The 17,631-nt window shown below is 60.4% G+C and overlaps 1 protein-coding gene across 1 annotated transcript in view; it reads right to left on the minus strand.

Annotated features, from left to right (window-relative positions):
- The window catches only part of PTDSS2 (phosphatidylserine synthase 2), a 24,518-nt gene extending 7,792 nt beyond the window's left edge, over nucleotides 1-16,726 (minus strand). Inside the window, exons 1-3 of the mRNA XM_082749467.1 lie at nucleotides 16,420-16,726; nucleotides 8,079-8,180; nucleotides 788-870 (exon numbers count right to left, since the gene is read on the minus strand). Of these exons, the coding sequence (XP_082605593.1) occupies nucleotides 788-870; nucleotides 8,079-8,180; nucleotides 16,420-16,601 (367 nt within the window). The 5' untranslated portion in view covers nucleotides 16,602-16,726. The remainder of the gene's footprint in view (nucleotides 1-787; nucleotides 871-8,078; nucleotides 8,181-16,419) is intronic.
- Nucleotides 16,727-17,631: the final 905 nt, after the last annotated feature.

Genomic DNA, 17,631 nt, shown 5'->3' on the forward strand with positions numbered 1-17,631 from the left:
TCCACAATGAATACCATCCCGTATTAACACAGAAAAGAAACATGTTACTAAGCCTTAAGACTTCAGGAAAACTCACCACGCCCTGTCCTTAGAGGCAGCCCCTCAACGAGGCTGGAGCCCTAGACAGCCTGGGCTGGGGGTAGGACCAGAGACAGGACAGGGGAACAGGATAAGGGGGCAGGATTCAGGACAGGACCAGGGATGGGACAGTGGGAGCAGGACAGGGTCAGGGCAGGACCAGGATTCGGGGCAGGACCAGGGGCGGGGGGGTGGGGTGTGGCGCGACAGGAGGGCAGAACAGGGGGTGGGATATGGGGTCAGGACTGGGGGCAGGACCAGGGACAGCATAAGCAGCGGTCTGCAGCTCCGAGGCTCGAGGGCTTGTTAGAACGCCTCCCTTAACTTGGGGGTCGGCATGAGAGACAGGAGGACTCTGCCGATCGCATGCGGCAAGCACCTCCACAGCAGGGCCCCCAGCTCAGGCCCACACCAACCCCACGGCCAGTCCTGGGGCACCTCACTGTGCAGAAGCAGCTGCCGGAGACAGAGCAGGGGGGGGGAAGAGGGGGACGAGGACCAGGGCAGGACAGGGGAGGAGCAGAGGGCGGAGAAGGGGCGGAGGTGAGAGGAACCCAGCCCTCACCCTCCTGAGGGGACAGCGGCGTGCCCGGGCCGGCCGGGAGGGGCTGGGAAGAACAGGCCACCCGCCCCCAGCAGCACGGACGCAGAGACCGCCCGGGTCGGAAGTGTTACGTGGGCACACGCGGACAAAGAAAGGACAAGTTACCTGGATGAGGTCTGGAAAACGGCCCGTCTTTAGCTTGTGTGACTCCAAAACATAAGAAAACCAAAATACTGGCCACAATACCTCTGCAAATAAAGAACAGACAGCCCCTCAGTGCGCGTCTCCCAGGCGGGAGTGACTCCGGGGGGCGGGCGGGGAGGAGGCCTTGGAGTGCGGGGGTGGGGGGGGCAGCGGGGAGGGCTGACGCCGTGGCCTCCGGAGCCCGCGTGCCGCCCAGAAGGGCCCCTCCGGAGAAGGGCCTCAGAGGTGGGCTGGGCCTGACACAGGCTGTGCCATGGCGCCCCACCACACTTCGTGCTTCCCACCTAGAGAACCCCTACAAGGTGTGCGTGGCCAGCCAGGCCCCAGAGGGGCCTCCCGGAAAGCCGCTTCCTGCCCCACAGGGCCGGGACCCAGCCGTTGTAGCCCACGGGAGCACCGGGTGCACGTCCGGTCACCAGGGTTGCAGATACACACGCAGCGGTGCTCACGCCGCCCCGCCCAGCATAGGGGCTGGGGCTGCTGCGCGGCCTGCTCTCCCCACAGCCGGCCCTTTCTCGGCAAAGACACACACGCCTGCTGCTTCCAGGTGGGCTGTTGGGCTCCGACGCAAGCACGTCATGAGACCTCACAGGAGGCCAAAGGGGTCAGCCTGAAACACGTCGTCTCCCTCTGCCCGCGAAGGGCACTCGGAGCCTAGGGCAGGCACAGGCGAAGCCGGGCCCCACAGGAAACCCTGGCACGCCTGCCTGTCCCCACACCAGGGCCAAGGGCGGGGTGGAGGACCAAGATGAGGTCTGATCATGCCGGCCGTGGCTGTGCTGCCTTCGCCCAGGGGACCCTGAGTCTCTTGACCGGTCTCCTGGTCAGTCCTGGCTCCCGCGGCTGCTGGCCTTTGGACTGTAGGAGGCGCAGAGGGACAGAAGGACACCGGCCACTCCGTGTCCCCATCGCAGGAGCCCATACAGAGGGCCCATAGGCACGCACCTGCCCGAAGACGCACACCGGTCCGTCTGGGGGTCGGGGGAGGTAAGGTCCACACGGGCTGCAGGAGGAGCACAAAGACCCCCGCTCAGCCGCCCTCCCAGGGCGACCCCCTCCAGGCCCCAGAGAGGCCCCTCCCAGCGTGATCCAGAGACGGCTCTGCAGCCATGGGTGACCCGCAGAGGGCAGACTGAGGGGGCCGAAATGTTAGGGCACCTGTGACCCAGCGGTGCCGGGCGGCGCCTCCTACACCGGGTCCGCCCCCCGAGCCAGACCCCGCGTGGGCGCTACAGGCGACCTTCAGGGCCACTGAGCAGGCGCGTCCATCCGGCGCACCGTGTACAGACGCCTCCGATCCACACGCAGCCCCGTCAGCACCTTCCAACAGTACGGACGTCGGTCCCAGTTAACCAGTCCGCGCTGGTGCGTTCACCGCAGTCTGTGGGTTTTCAGATTTCCTGTTTGTCTGAAGCCCCTTCCTGGGGCACGCAGTGGGGCTCAGTGGGTTGAGTGGCTGCCTTCAGGCTGGGTTATGATCCCAGGGTCCTGGGATCGAGTCCCACATCCGGCTCCTTGCTTTGGGGGGAGCCCGCTTCTCCCTCTGCCTGCTGCTCCCCGTCTATGCTCTATCTGACAAATAAATAAAACAAACTCATAACAATAAATAAAGCCCCTTTTCTGCCCCAGGATCCCACCGGGACGGCCGTGACGTTCCGTCGTTGTGTCTCTTCAGCACTTCTGGGTGGTAACGGCACCTCAGACTTTCGTTTTGGAAGAGCTGGACAGTTCTGAAGAGGACTGGTCAGGTGTTCTGTCGGGTGTCCCCATCAGAGCTGTCCGCTGCTCCCCGTGACTCGACTGGGGTTACAGGTTTTGGGGGTGAGATCATCTCATACTAGCAAGCTCTGTCGTCCCCTGGCTGGGGTGCCGTCAGCTGCCCTCCCTGCTCTGCCCTTGGGAGGGTCCCTCGGCACGACCGGCACGCAAGGGCTGCGGGGCCGAGCCCCCACTCCTTGGCGAGGAGCTCCTCCTAATGCAGCTGGAGGCCATCTGCGGGGTGACTTGGCTCTTCTCCCTCACTTGACCGTTTGTACCAGCGGACCTGTGGGTGTCTTTCATACCTTGAATTACTCTGTGATGCGACTTTATAAACTCTGTTGCTCCAATTGTTCCCACTTTGGCCGCTGTGAGGACTTGTAGTTTTCTCCTGTATCAGAGCTTTGACAGAACCCCATCCTTATGGGACTCGTTTGTTCTGAGCTCTTCCTGGCTGGCGCCGGACGACCCCCAGACCTAGCTTGGCGTTCCCTTCCCCAGGCCTGGACTCTGCCTCTCGCCCAGGAGCCCTGGTTCCCTCGCTGGAGGACGGTCTGGGGAACCAAGTTCCGGGGGCCGGAGTGCTCGACGCCCCGTAGCTTCTGGGCCCCTTGGTGGACAGATGGAGCCGCGTGTGCTGACCGTGCACGTGCTCGGATTGAACCGTGTCCCTGTGTGACCCTCAGGGTCCACCTTAAGCCGGTGCCTCCAGCTCCCAGCCGTCATCTCCTGGGCCGTTCTCCCTCCGACTCCCTGTCGCCCCTACGCCACAGGGACACCCCAAGTCCCCAGCCTCCGCCGGCCGCTAACTCGGTCCCTCACCCCAGAGGGTGCGTGCGGCAGCGGCACAGCTGGTCAGACCCCTGCGGGAAGCACCTGCGTCCCCGAGAGCCCAGGGCTCGTGTGTTCATGCTTTGCCTGGAGCCATGCAGACTCCAGCCCCGTAGCTGGGGTGGCCTCACGCAGGTGTGATACCGCAGAGCCCTGCACCCTCCGCCACGCTCCCTGGGGTCCCCGACGTCCTGGCTTCCTTCCTTTTCTCTAATTTGCATCCATTAGGCTTGCTCTCCGCGTTGCCCAATGCAAAGGGTCCCAAAGCTACCATTACCGCACAGAGACCTGAAACACCCGTTCAACTCCATGCCCCGTCCACGGACCCCCACTGCCCTAGACACCACTGACCTCACCACCACATGGCAGCACCTTTGCCAAAATGTCACCATGGAACATCACACAGTACGTGGGCTTTCCATACGGCTCCTTTCACTTTGTAAGACGCACCTGAGTTTCACCCTCCGTCTTTGTAGTGTTAAAAAGGAGACGGCAGGCCCAAAACAAAGTCACCTGGGCTGAGCCCCAGTCAGCAAACCAGAGACCTGACGCCCGCCTGAAGTGTGTCTTTACCCCAGGGATGCGACCTGCCGTCGGCACGGAGTCAGCCGGCTGGCGCTAGGCGGCGGTCGGCCCCGAAGACCCCTTCCGCCCCCTTCTCTGCCCATTTCCTGCAGCGCTATTCTGTCTTTACCGCGCTTCCTCTCCTGCGGCTTGGTGGAGCTCCTTGTCTTGCTGGACGGGACGCCATCTGGCCTCGAGCCGCTCAGTGAAGCCGACTGGACCTTCACACTCAGTCGGCTGAGTCTTGTTATCTAACCATGGCTTCACAGCGCACCTCTTTTTGCTGCTCAATAATATCTCATGGTCCGGACGTACCTGCTTTTGTTCATCCATTCACCTACGCACAGGCACGCTGGATGCTTCCAAGTTTGGGCCGTCAGGAATAAATCTCCGGCCACACCATGTGCAGGTGTTGCTGTGGACACGAGTTTTCGTTTCATCAGGGTTAGTACCTGGGACTCCAGTGACTGGACCTCGTGGTAAGAATAAATTTAGTTCTACACGGGACGGTCAAACTTCTGGTGTCGCACCGAAAAAGTCACCACCGAACCCCAGGTCGGTCACCAGATTTTCTACTGTTTTCTTCTGAGAAGTTTTATGGTTTCTTATTTTACATTTAGGTCGATAATCTATTTTCAATGATGGCGAACAGTGTAACGTCTGTATGTAGCCTCCTTTTGTGCATATAAACACTCGGCTGTCCCAGCTCCGTTGGCTGGAAAGACTTTCTCCTCCGCCCCCCACGAGGTGACCGTACTTGCGTGGGTCTGGCCCCCCGACGGCTCTGCCACCACCACGCTGGCCCGGCAGGGTCATCTGGCCAGCTCTGCTCCTCGTCAGCGTACGAGTACGTGGTATTTCCGGTGCACCACAAACACGCAAAATATGTTCCTGTTCTACAGGTGACAGCTTACTTGTGCGTCAGTACGTGTACGCTCACACGTGTGCGTAAACATCCCCAATGTCACCCGTGGTTAAGTCGATCAAGGAACCGTGGCCCATCCACACAGCGGACACTCCCCAGCAGCGAACCTGACCGACCACTGACAGGCACCGTGCCACATGGAAGAAACCAGCCACGCCACGCAGGCTGGGCGATTCGTGTGCACGAACCTATGGGGCAGACGGCGGGTGTGGAGGGCTGTATCTGCAGACACACGCACCTGCGGAAACCCGCTGAGCCGCTCGCTCGAGACACGTGTTGGGTCAGTACTGGTCGATCGAGCTGACTTTGGAAGAAAAAAACCTACTGCCCCCAAACAACAAGTTTGTTAGATCCATTAAAAGAACAGTGACCCACAAGCTGAAATGGAGAACTTACGGAAAACAAGCCGGCTCTCTGCACTTTAACTAATGTAGACAAAGACTTTTTTTTTAAAACAATAAGCGTAGCTTTTGGAAGCACTTTCTTTACATGAACCCTAACTCACGTCAAAGGCTCTGACGTGACAGGGGGGGCTGCCGGGGGAACCACCCACACACCCATGAAAACTGCCCTGGAAGCAGCAGAGCCACACATGTGCGAGGATCAGGTGGGAGCATCACCAGGGCAAGGGAGGCTTCCAGGGACCAGCCAGGGTAGGTTCCAGGCCATCTGCAGAAGTATGGGGCCGGGAAGGAGGTTCTTCTCTGTCACTAAACAAGGCCAAGAGGGACAGGGACTGTGCCCTCAGCAGATTTCCAGTGCCCCGAGCAGACAAGTGTCCACTTCCCAACCCCCTTGAGGTATCCCCTTCAGTGAAATAGCACAGGGGCTGTTGGGGCTGCCAGGGGCGGCAGCAGCTCAGGACAGGGAGCAGGCGTGAGGGGCAGAGGTGGGACGTGCCCACATGGGTCCATGGCTGCTGCCCAGACACAGACCACAAGGCCCCTTAACCCCAGGGTCCAGGCTGGCGGGGCTTCCCGGCAGGCATCTGGTGAGGAAGCACCGACGCCCCACCCTTGGAGGGCCCTCCCAGAACGCCCCACGTGGGCCCACTGTTGCCAGGGGCGCACTCCAACCTGTGGCAATGCCTGTCTGGAGCTGCTCATCGCTGGCCTAACGTCACAGCACAGGGGACTCCTCAGATGGGACCACAGCTTGCCTGCTGGTCCCCCCTGCGCCCATGTGCCCTGCAGATACCAGTGCTGGCAACCGATTCAGAGAGGGCCACAGCCTACTGGAAACACCCACTGAGCCAACTCGGCCTTACTGTCTCCTGCACCCCTGGACTCGGGGCCCCCTGGGCAGGAACCCCCACAGTGAGAGCAGCCTCAGGCCACGAAGGGGCCAAGCTCCCTCTCCTACTTCTGGACTCCCTTGCCCACGCCCGCAGCACCGACTGGTGCCCCCCAGTCAGCGGGGCACCGAACGACGGGCAGTGCCTGTGCTCAGCGCTTGGGAGAAAGAGGAAGTCCTCGCACGGCTGCCCGGCCGATGGCGTGGGAGAGGCAGGAGGACCTCCTGCGGTCCGGACCGTGCAACCGGCAGCCGGGGCACCTTGCGCTGACGACAAGCGCGGACAGACGAGCACAGAGCAGCAGAGGCCCCGCCCTGCCGGGCGCAGCCCAGGGGACCGGATGCGGGCTCTGAAGTGCGTGCGCGCGGGCCACCAGGCACCCTGCTGACAGGGACACCTCGCGTCCTAGCAGGCGAGACACCCAGGGAGCGTGGGCCAGGATTCACGCCACACTCTCAGACGGACGTGAGCACCCGCACTGCACACGCCCCCACCACCTGACCAGCGATCTCACGGCACTGCGCTCTGCCTCTGCTCCTCCCCGCTGGCCCCGTCCCACCAGAGCAAGCGGCTCAGAGGAGCGCTGGGGGCTTCACGGCCTGAGACTCCGTCCAGTGCAGAGACCCCACAGCAGTCAGCTCGAATGCCGGCTCATGTCCCTCATGCACTTCTGAGAGGTGCCACAGAGCCCAGGAGAATCCGGCAAAGAACACAGTCCACCAGCTCGTCTGTGTCTGGGAATAACAGTGAAAGGGCAGCCTGCCCACTTCCTGACCTCAGGATGACACCGTCCGAAAAAACCCGTCTGCATCAACAAAGCTCAAGAACGGGGCTGGCTGAAGGGAGACAGCCTCCCCGGGCCGCCAGCACCGTCTGGACCCCCCCACACACCCAAACTCACAGGCTCCGTGACATTGTGATTTATATGAAGAAATACAGATTTCTCCATCCTGGTTTCTGGCACACAACCCCTAAAACCCTTGGCATTTCTGAAGGGATAAAGGTGTCTCTTATGTTAATGAGGGACTCTCATCTACGGAGGAGGGCTGGCTGCCAGGAGAGCCAACCAAGGGATCAGAGGGCTGGTTCCAGCCCACCCTGTGACCTCCGGGGTTGGCAGCGGGGCTGAAGACCGGGTTCCATCGCCAAAGGCCAATGAGTTAGCCAGTCCGTGGCTAAGTAATGAAGCCTCCATAAAGCCCCAAGGACAAGGTTTTGAGAACTTCGGGATGGGGAACACGTGGAGACCCGGGGAGAGGGGTTTGCCCGGCAGGACCACGCACGTTTCCCCAGACCTCACCCTGGGCATGTCTGTTGGAATGTTCCTGACTTGGATCCTTTTGTAATCCGCTGGGGATCTAGTAAGTGAAATGTTTCCCTGAGTTCTGTGAGCTGCTCTGACGAATGACTAGAACCCAGAAGTCACAGGAACCTTGGATTTACAGCCACTTGGTCAGAAGCCCAGGTGACAGCCTCAACTTGTGCCTGGCCCGGAAGTGGGGAAAGAGGACAGTCTTGCAGGACCGAGCCGAACCGCAGGACACGCAGGAGGTGTCCAGAGCGTCGCTTCGGGGGTGTGTAGGGAAACCGTCCTTCCCGGCAGAACCGGAGAGCTTTCTGGGCTCCTTCCCTCGTGCTGCCCCAACACACTCTGGCCGGTTGCTCGTGCGAATCCCGCCCAGGCTGCACGGCGCCCTCGAGGGTCCTGGACACGGGGAAACGGGGCTGAAAAGCCACACAGCTTTTCAGAGAGGCGCTTGGGGCACACACAGTGGTGGGGGGCCGGGAGCCCAGCCAGCCTCCGCGTGGAGACCGGCCCGAGCCACGGCCCGGCCGGTAGAGCAGGTGCCCGCGCCCAACCACGCCAGGGGCCTGCTTACCTCTTGGTGTTGTAGGCCGTGTCCTGAGGGGTCTCCTCCAGCAAAGTCACGTAGCCGAGCGCGCAGGTGAGGATGAAGAGCACCGACAGGGTGTGGGCCCGCCTGGAACGCAAGTGCACGGAGCGCGGGTCAGACACGGGGCAAGGCCCCCACGCCCACCCTCGGAAACCCCGACCAACGTCACTAGCGCCGCTCCCCGCGGGTCTGTGTTGATTCCGTCAGCCCCGCCGTCGAGTGGGAAGGGCCCCACACGGCTGGGAGAGCAAACAGCCCAGCGGGGCGCTCGAGGCTGCGGGCTCGGAGGCAGGAGGTGCGTCTCCTGCGGCTGTCCGTGGCTCAGGGACCGGGCAGCAGGGAAACAGGGCGGTTTTCACGGAGCCAGAGAGACGGGCCTCGGGATTCATGAAATTACCACATCCGAGAGATTCCGAGGGACAGCCCACGAGACAGAGCTGTGACCAAGGACCCCAGCACCCAAGTGAGGAGGTGAGTGTCCCCAGCAGTACCATTTACTCAGAAGACCTGGCAGGGGGCGCCCGGGGGGCTCAGCTGGTGAAGCCTCTGCCTTCAACTAGGGTCATGATCTCCGGGTCTCGGGACAGAGCTCGCATCGCTCCGTATCGCGTGGCGTCAGGCTCTCTGCTCAGGAGGGAGCCTGGGTGCCCCTCTCCCACTGCCTCTGTGCTCTCTCTCACTCTCTCTCACATAAATAAAATCTTAAAAAAGAAAAAAAAAAAAAGACCACGATGATCTGGCAGAGACACAGGCTTGGCCCTTTCCGGCCACCCCCACTCTGGAAGGAGGAGGCGGGGCTCTCTGGCAGCCGGGGGTGCAGCTCCCCTGGGAGCAGGGTCCGCGAGCAGTCAGGTCCCCGGGCTGCCGGGTGAGTAGCTCGCACCGATACAATCCTGCACGCATCATGGCATGGGGGCGCTTCCAACCCAGGACCATCCAGCAGGAACGCCCTTCAGGAAGGGGCTGAGCACTCTCCGAGCAGGAGCACGGAGGCAGGAGGGAGGGAAGGAGCCGGGCCCTAGGAGGCCCGCTCACCCGAGTCCTCAGACAGAGCGCAGCCGGCCGGCCCACCGGGAAGGAGCAGACAGCAACAGAAACGGGAAAGGTCTGGTGAAACAGACTGTCATGCTCACCACTTCTTCCAAACGTGTCTACCTCCTGAAAGCAGCCCCTGTAACACCGTGAGCGGGACCCGCAGCCGAAGGCGAGGGGCTGAATGGGTCCGCATGACCCGATGCGGCAGGGCCAGGTGGCAGGGACCGCGGAAGCCCAGGAGGACACACTGGAGACCTAATCAACACCAGCACGTCCATCTGCGGAGGCAGAGACACGACCAGCCACGTGCGGGAGAGAGGCAGGGGAGCAGAAACAGGGACAGGGAATAAAACAGCAGACCTGACACTTCACTACCTAAACACAAATGACCTAAAACCACCACGGAACACGGGACGCTGTCCCACGCGTGGCACCATGCGGCCGTGGGGGGGGTGTCTCAGACCTTACGCGCCATGTGACCCTGCTGATATGGTACTCTCCCAAGACCAGGCCAGAGGCCGAGCTGAGGCTGCACTCCGCGCCCAGCTGACGGAAGCAGCCACAGACACCTGCAGAGAAGCCCACAGATCTGCCAGGGAGGTGGCCCTGTGAAGCCAGATTTACTGCAGGAACTTACAAAACAGTAAATACAGATCTCTAAATTGTTATGCACTGACCATTTCTGGGACAAAGTCAGGATCTGGGAAGTATGCTGGGAGAGCCACGAGCAGATCCCACACACTCTAAGCAGGCGCGACCCAGACACCGGCCGGGAGGAAGAACCCTCCGGGGCCCAGTTCCCAACTGCAGCAGTTCCAAGAAACAACGGGTTTCTCTGACCGGTGCATATTTCTTTCTTTCTTTCTTTTTTATTTTTAAAGATTTTATTTAGGGGCACCTGGGTGGCTCAGTGGGTTAAAGCCTCTGCCTTTGGTTCAGGTTCTGATCTCAGGGTCCTGGGATCGAGCCCCTCACAGGGCTCTCTGCTCAGCGGGGAGCCTGCTTCCCTCTCCCTCTGCCTGACTCTCTGCCTAATCGATTGCTCTCTCTGTCCAATAAATAAATCTTTATTTACTTATTTTTTGTCATTTAAAACAAAAGAAGTTTATTATCTTACAGTCCTGATTGTCAGAAGCCCAAAATAGTCTCATCAACTACCAAGGTGTCACTAGGCCTGATTTTTATTTATTTATTTATTTATCCCATAGAAACTTCAGGAAAGAATATGTTTTCTTGTCTTTTTCAGCTTCTAAAAGCCACCTTCATATTGTGGCCTCTTTACTACATCTCTAAAGCCAGCAATATCATATATTTCTGGCCTTTTTTTTTTCCATAGCTGAAATTTTATTATAATTTTTTATTTTTTATAAACATATATTTTTATCCCCAGGGGTACAGGTCTGTTAATCACCAGGTTTACACACTTCACAGCACTCACCAAAGCACATACCCCCCCCAATGTCCATAAAATAAATCTTTAAAATAAAGATTGCTGGGTGACCTGCCACCCCTCCTGGTGCTGGCACCACATACAAGAGGCACCCCGTGGGTGTTCTGCCAGGACTGCCTCTCTGGGGCACAGAAGCTAAAATTAAAATGTGAAAGCCTTTTGTTCCAGTCTTTTTTTTTTTTTTTTTAAATGGAGGCTCCATGTGGAGTCCAACACAGGGCTTGAACTCACGACCCTGAGATTAAGACTTGAGCTGAAATCAAGAGTTAGACACTTAAGTGACTAGGCCACCCAGGCGCCCCTGTCCTGGGTCTTAAAACCAGGTTTCTTTCATAACACTTTGCACAAGCAGTCATCTTCCTATAGTTTCTCTGGGCTAAAACACATGCCCTGATGGCCCGGGGCAACTCTGGTCATACAGCTTTCCATGCTCCACAAGGATTATCTGAAAAATAAAAACAACTATTTGTCCCTTGGGATCAATGGTCCCACTATCATTCAGGCAGTCAACCCTGGCCCTGCAGAGCAGAATCAGGAATCAGCAGGACCTCCTCTGTCCCCTCCGAGGCAAGAGGGAGGCAGACGGTCAAGAAGCTGGGGGACGAGAACAGGCACCACGGTCTCGGAGCAGAACAGATTACAGAGCTGCTAAAACCAACCGCTACTAGAAAGCAAAATCTTTATTATTAAATATAAAATCCATCTTTAAAAAGCTGCCCTCTTTGGGGCGCCTGGGGGGCTCCGTGGGGTAAAGCCTCTGCCTTCGGCTCACGTCATGATCCCAGAGTCCTGGGATCGAGCCCCGCATCGGGCTGTCTGCTTGGTGGGGGAGCCTGCTTCCTCCTCTCTGCCTGCTTGTGATCTCTGTCTGTCAAATAAATAAATAAATAAAATCTTTTAAAAAAAAAAAAAGCTCCCCTCTTCTGTACAGCAAAGGAAATCATTGACAAAATGGAAAGGCAACCTAGCAAAAGGGAGAAAATAGTTGCAAATCACGTATCTGGTAAGGAGCTCATATCCAAAATACATGAGGAACTCACCAAACTCAACAGCAAAAAACCAATCCAATTAAGAAATGGGCAGAAGACATGAACAGACACTTTTCCAAAGACACCCAGACGGCCCAGAGACAGGAAAAGATGCTCAACCTTACTCAGCATCAGGAAAAAATGAACTGAAACCTGGATGAGATGCTACGTGACACCTGTCAGAACGGCTGAAACGAGCGAGTCGGGAAACGCCAGGTGTCAGCGAGGACGCGGAAGAAGGGGAGCCTCGTCCCTGTGCGTGGGACGTGAGCTGGGGCAGCCGCGCGGGAACACAGCAGGGAGGGTCCTCAGAAATTAAATGAAATTACTGTAAGACCCAGGAATCCACTACTGGGTGTCGGGAGGAAACAAAAGCACCAAGTTGAAAAGATGTCTGTACCCTGTGTTACTGCGGCATTATTTACAGCAGCCAAGATACGGGAGCGGCCCAAGTGTCCGTCGGCCGATGAACGGATAAAGCAAACGTGTTTATGCAACGGAATGTCACTCAGCCACAAACAGAAGAAACCCTGACCTGTGCAACACAGGCGGCACCCGAGGACACTGTGTTGGGTGAGGTAAGAAAGAAAGCACTGTGTCATCTCTCTTACCTGTGGGATCTAAACACAAAACCCAAACTCACAGAGGTGCCCGGGGGGGCCCTGCTGGCTGGGCGTCCAACTCTGGATTTCGGCTCCGGTCAGTCGTGGGGTGGTGCGACTGGGCCTCGAGGCAGGCCCCACGCCGGGCACGACACCTGCTCAAGATTCTCTCTCCCTCTGCCCCCCACCCACCAGCTTGCACACGCGCACGCGCGCTCTCAAAACAAAACAGGAAAGCCAAAATCACAAGACAGGCTGATAGTTATAGGTGGGGAAATAATGAAGTTGCCTTCTTGATAAAAAATTTTTTTGCTAAATCACTTTATAAACATACCGTATTGACCATCACTGATGTTAACAGGTACCGTATTCGTAGTTCTCCGAGCACTGGCAACACATTATTACGGCACCTCGATGAAGAAACATTATCAGCCCAGTCCTTCTGTTCTTAAATATTTTTAAAGATTTTATTACAGAAAGGGAGAGAGAGTGTGTGTGTGAGCACAAGCAGGGAGAGCAGCAGGCAAAGGGAGAAGCAGGCTCCCCACTGAGCAAGGAGCCCAACGTGGGGCTTGATCCCAGGACCCTGGGATCACAACCTGAGCGGGACGGTTAACCCCCCGAGCCCCCCAGGTGCCCCAGCCTAGTTCTTTGCAGGCAGAATCGCAGGTGCAGATTACCTGCTGTCACGGAGACCCGGTAGTGTCCGTGCGGCCAGACCTCTACCCCCGACAGAGCGCTTTCAACAGGCAACTTGTGGCAACAAAGGGAAGTCCCAGGGCAGCGGCCAGAGGGGACAGAACTCCGTTAATTCTAACGGTCAGACCCCTGCTCAATCTACGGTCTGTGCTTTCCTTTGAGTTCTAGTGGAAAGCATACGTTCGCCACTGTGACTCTTCTTGGGAGGTGGTGGGACAGTGGGAAAGCACGGACTTGACTACCAGGCTCGCAGTCTTGAGGGACTCTCGCCTTTTCAGTTTAATTCCCCCATCTTCGAAATGAGAACAGAAACGCTGGCTTGCAAGTTTGGTGTACAAAATGAAAATGCTACCCTGTAAGTCTGGGAAGAACCAAAGCAAGCGACCCCGTGCCTCGCACACAGCACCATCTCCACCGATGGGATGGAGGGGCCACTCCGGGGGGCACCCAGCGCTCTACAGGCAGACCTCCCTGCCCCTCCCAGATGCCTCCTTTGGTGCAGTGGGTAATAGGTAACTCAGGGGAGGTTTGGGTCCTGGGATCCAGGCAGAGGACAAGAGTGGCCCTAAGTCCTGTGACTCTCCAGTCACTCAGTATGCTGAGGGTGAGGACAGCTGGCTCCCTGCCACTGTGAGCAGCAAATACCCAGACGCCAGTCCCTAGAGCTGACCACAGTCATCATGCCAAGCGGGCAGAGGCCAAACCCAGGAGAGGAACAGGAAGGTGTGGCCAGCACACGGACAGCACAAGGAAGCCTCGGCCAGGAAAGGCCAAGGCCAGAGGGCTGGCCCCAGGCATGCAAGAGCTATCTGCGGTCATGGCGGTGACCCTCCTGGCCTGCTGACCAACATGACCGAAAAGGCATCAGCTGCAGAGCCAAGCCTCCCAGATGTGGGCAAAGCTGGCAACCCCCACCCCACCAGGACTGAGAAAGGCATCTCGGAACGTGGGCATTCACATCACCGCCACATGCTCTTGCAGCTACCCTACGACCCACTGCAGACGGCAGGGTCCTGGGGTCACTAAGAGTGCTCGCCCAAGGCCCGGTGGCTAAGACGCACGCACTCCCAGAACGTAGCAACCATCTCCCCGCTCCTGCCTTAGGAGCTGGTTAGGATGTGCGCTAACCCAGTAGCAACTTCCGGCTCCAGGTGGCAAGCCCGGGGGCACCTCTTCAGGACAACAAGTCTCCAGGTGTCTCCTAAACCATCTTCAGAAAACGAGTCAGCCCGTCTTTGTGCTGTTCCCCTAAGTGTGTGTCCTACACGGCGCCCAGAGGCCCCATGCTGGAGACCACCACCGGGAGGGAAAGCACTGACCTTCCCACTGAAGACCCAGCTGTCCCTACGCCCCATCCCTTGGGCCTGGTTTCTGGGAGCCCAGCTTCAGGCTCCACGGCACAGGCGAGCCCTGAACCCTAATTACATACCCGGTGGCTAACAAGTGGTAACAGAGACACCCAGAGTCCTCCACGGCCCAGTGCAACCACCAGCATGGGGCATATTTTGAATCATACAAAAGTTCCTTTGACCAATTCTGGAACAGAAAATCATTTCCACAAAAACATACTCTTAATCTTTACATGAATTTTTTATAACATTATTATTCATTATTAAAATTCTCTAATACACAAAATGCAAGTTTTTAAACCCGAACACAGCAAGCCAGTGGGAGGGGGTTCAGAAGGTAGCAAGTGGCTTAGCTCTCTGCAGGTAGGAAGGAGTAGCCCTCACCAAGCAGGCACCTGGTTTGCTGCCTCGAGGAAATGTGAAGCTCCTTTCCCTACCCAGGTGCGGGGAGGCCTGGGGTGTCCTGAGGACCTGCACAGACCCAGACCCCAGGGCACAGCACACGGCACACCTGTGGTGGGGAGGCATCTGTCTTCCGCCGGAAGACCTGCCGGGCAGGCACCTGACCGGCCAGCCCTGTCCCCTGCCCTCCTGGAAAGCCTTCGTGGTCCCCAGCAGCCCTCCCCGCAGGTAAGCTCAGCTACAGCAGGCAACTGTGTGTCCAACTGACCAAGACCCCTGTGGGCAGGACTTGAGGGGGCGGGTGCCAGTCTGTGCTTCTAAAGCAGTCAGCACGCGTCTTCCACGGCACAGCTGAGGGACTGCTCCCTGAGGTGGCTTCCTCGGGCGAAGCGTCAGCAGCCCCGCGGCCGGGACACTCTGCCTTCCGAAGCCCCGGGGTCAGGCCAGAATCTCAGCTCCTTGCTCAGTTCTCTGCTGAAACCCACAGAACAGTACCTGACACCCAGTTGCCCCCCCCAATATGTCAATCAATCGGAAACGGGAAGCAAGCACGGCCAGTGCCTGCCCTCCACCGTCGGAAGGGCACGTGCTGGTGGAGAGGCCTGACCGGCATGCGGCTGGCCCAGCAGGGTCCATGAGTGCTCTGGGCACTCAGGGGCCACAAGTCCCTTGACGGGGCATGCTGCCCCTCTCTCCCTCCCACTGGCTCCATGGCCACCCGAAAGCATGATGTCCCCGAGGCAGAGCTGGTCGCCATCCTGGTGCAGCAGCTGCTGGCACCCACAGGGAAGGCCCTAATTTCATCCAGATGCAGGGCTGCTCCCCCATGAACACCCCCTTCCCGCATGTCTCTTGACTCTGATAAAAGCCAGGACATCCGCTCAGCCCCAGGGGCATGTCCTGCACGGTTTCCAGCCTGGAGCAGTGCCTTCCCCTCAAACAGTCTCTCCCCTGCCCAGGTCTTCTGCAACGATCCCACAGCTGGTGCTTCCAGGTGGCATCCCCTTCGCGGCTGTGGTCACACCTACTGTGCCTGTCGCCCCAGGGCTGACCCCAGGTCTAACATGCTGGCACTCTGCTGTGTAGCTGCACAGGAGCTGAGCATCCAGGGCGGCAACACCGGCGCCAGCGCTCAGCAAGCCTGCCTTCTAGGACACGGGGCTCATCTCTCCGCCCAAGGAGGAAAGAAAGGCTCCAACAGGTGAAGGGCTACCCCAAGGTCAGAGCCCTCTGACCCGACTCGGCATAAAGCAAGAGCGCCACGTCTTCCAACACAGGCTCCGGAAGGGCGGGCGCCCCTCCGTCCCCGACGCCCATGCAGGCAGCCTGGGGGACAGCCTGACCCCGAGCCGTGGCCTGGACTGAGCCGCGCGGGGGTCGAAGGGCTGGTTCCGCAAGCGGCAACCGACAAGAGACCGAAGCCGTGGGTGACCAACACCCGCCCAGCTCCCGGCACGTGGGCAGGTGCCCGTGCTGGCGACGGTCACTGCTACGCCTGGGCGAGCGGAGACCAGGTCACCCAGGCGAGCAGCAGGCGCCAGAGAGAGGCGCTCCGACGGCGGGCCCAGGGGGACTCTGCAGCCGGGTGGCCCGGGAGCGGGGGCGGGGGCGAGGGCGCGACCCGCGCGCTGCAGCAGCGGCGGGGGCCGGCCGCGGCGGGGCTGCGCGGGGGCCGTCCCGGGGCCTCGGGGGCGGCCGTCGCCCCCAGCCCCAGGCGCCCGCGCGACCCCGGCGGCCCGTCCGCCGAGCCCCGCCGCTCACCAGAAGAAGGTGTTGGTGCCGTCGTCGTAGACCTCGGACTCCGTGCTGCGGCGGCCGGCGCCCCGCCCGCTCGCTCCGCCCGCGGCCGCCCCGTCCGGCGGCTCCTCCAGCGCGGCCTTGCCCGCGGGCACCGGGGACCCCGGCCGCGGGCCCCCGGCGCCTCTGCGCTCGCCCCTCCGCATGGCGCCCGCCAGGCCGCTCCGCCCCGCCCCGCGCCTTGACCCCACGCACTGCGGGTCACCGCGAGGGCGCGCGGCGCGCGGCGCGGGGAGCGCCGGGAAGGGGTCGCGGCGCGGCCCCGGCGGGGTCTCGGGAGAGCCCGGGCGAGCGGCGGCGAGGAAAGGGTGGGCTGTGCATTGTGGGACTTGTAGTCCGCGCGCCCGGGCCGCGGGGCACGCTGTGCATTGTGGGACTTGTAGTCCGCGCGCCCGGGCCGCGGGGCGCGCTGGGCCTCGTAGTCGCCGCGGCCGCGGGTGGGGAGCGGTGCTTGCTGGGAAGGACGCCGCGCGGTTGCTAGGAAGCCGGGGCCGGCCGTCCCCGGGGCCGCGGGCGGGGCTGCCCCAGACGCTCCTGCCCCCGCGGGCCGGGCCCGCAGCCCCTCCACCCTCCCGCCGCTTCCCGCCCCGCCGCCGGGCGGCCCCGGAGCGTCCTCCCGTCGCGAGCCCGCAGCCCGACCCTCTGGGGCTCCGCCCCACCGCCCACCCGCGTGCGCGTCCGCGCGGCCCGGGGTCGGGGCTGCGGGGTCCGCCGGGGCGGGCAGGTGTCTCCCGGGGCTTCGCGGGCAGAGCGGCGTGGACCCCCGGACTTGGGTAACTCAGATTGTGCGCGTCCCCGCCTAGCCTCGAGCCCCTGGAAGACCGGGGCCGGCTCCTCCGAGGGCTCAGCGCGGAGTGACCCCGGGGCCCAGCACGGCCGGTCCCGGACACGCGCGGGAGGGGTGCGCGCGCGGCCTCACGGGACAGGGCCTCGCGGTGGACAGCAGCCGCCGTCGTGACAGCCAGAGGGGAGCCCCGGCCGAGCCCCTCCTGGTGCGTGGGGACCGCAGACGGGGTCTAGCCAAGCCGTGGCGAGTCCCTCCGCCTCAGGGGACGGGAGTGTGACACCCGCTGTGACACGGGGAGCCCTGGAAACGGGGTGTCGGCGGAAGAAGCCCGTCACCAAAGTCACGCGCGACCCGTTGACACGAAGGGAGCAGAACAGGCAAACCCACAG

The sequence above is a fragment of the Mustela nivalis genome, assembly GCF_964662115.1.
Source record: "Mustela nivalis genome assembly, chromosome: 9".
In the NCBI taxonomy this organism is placed as follows: Eukaryota; Metazoa; Chordata; class Mammalia; order Carnivora; family Mustelidae; genus Mustela; species Mustela nivalis.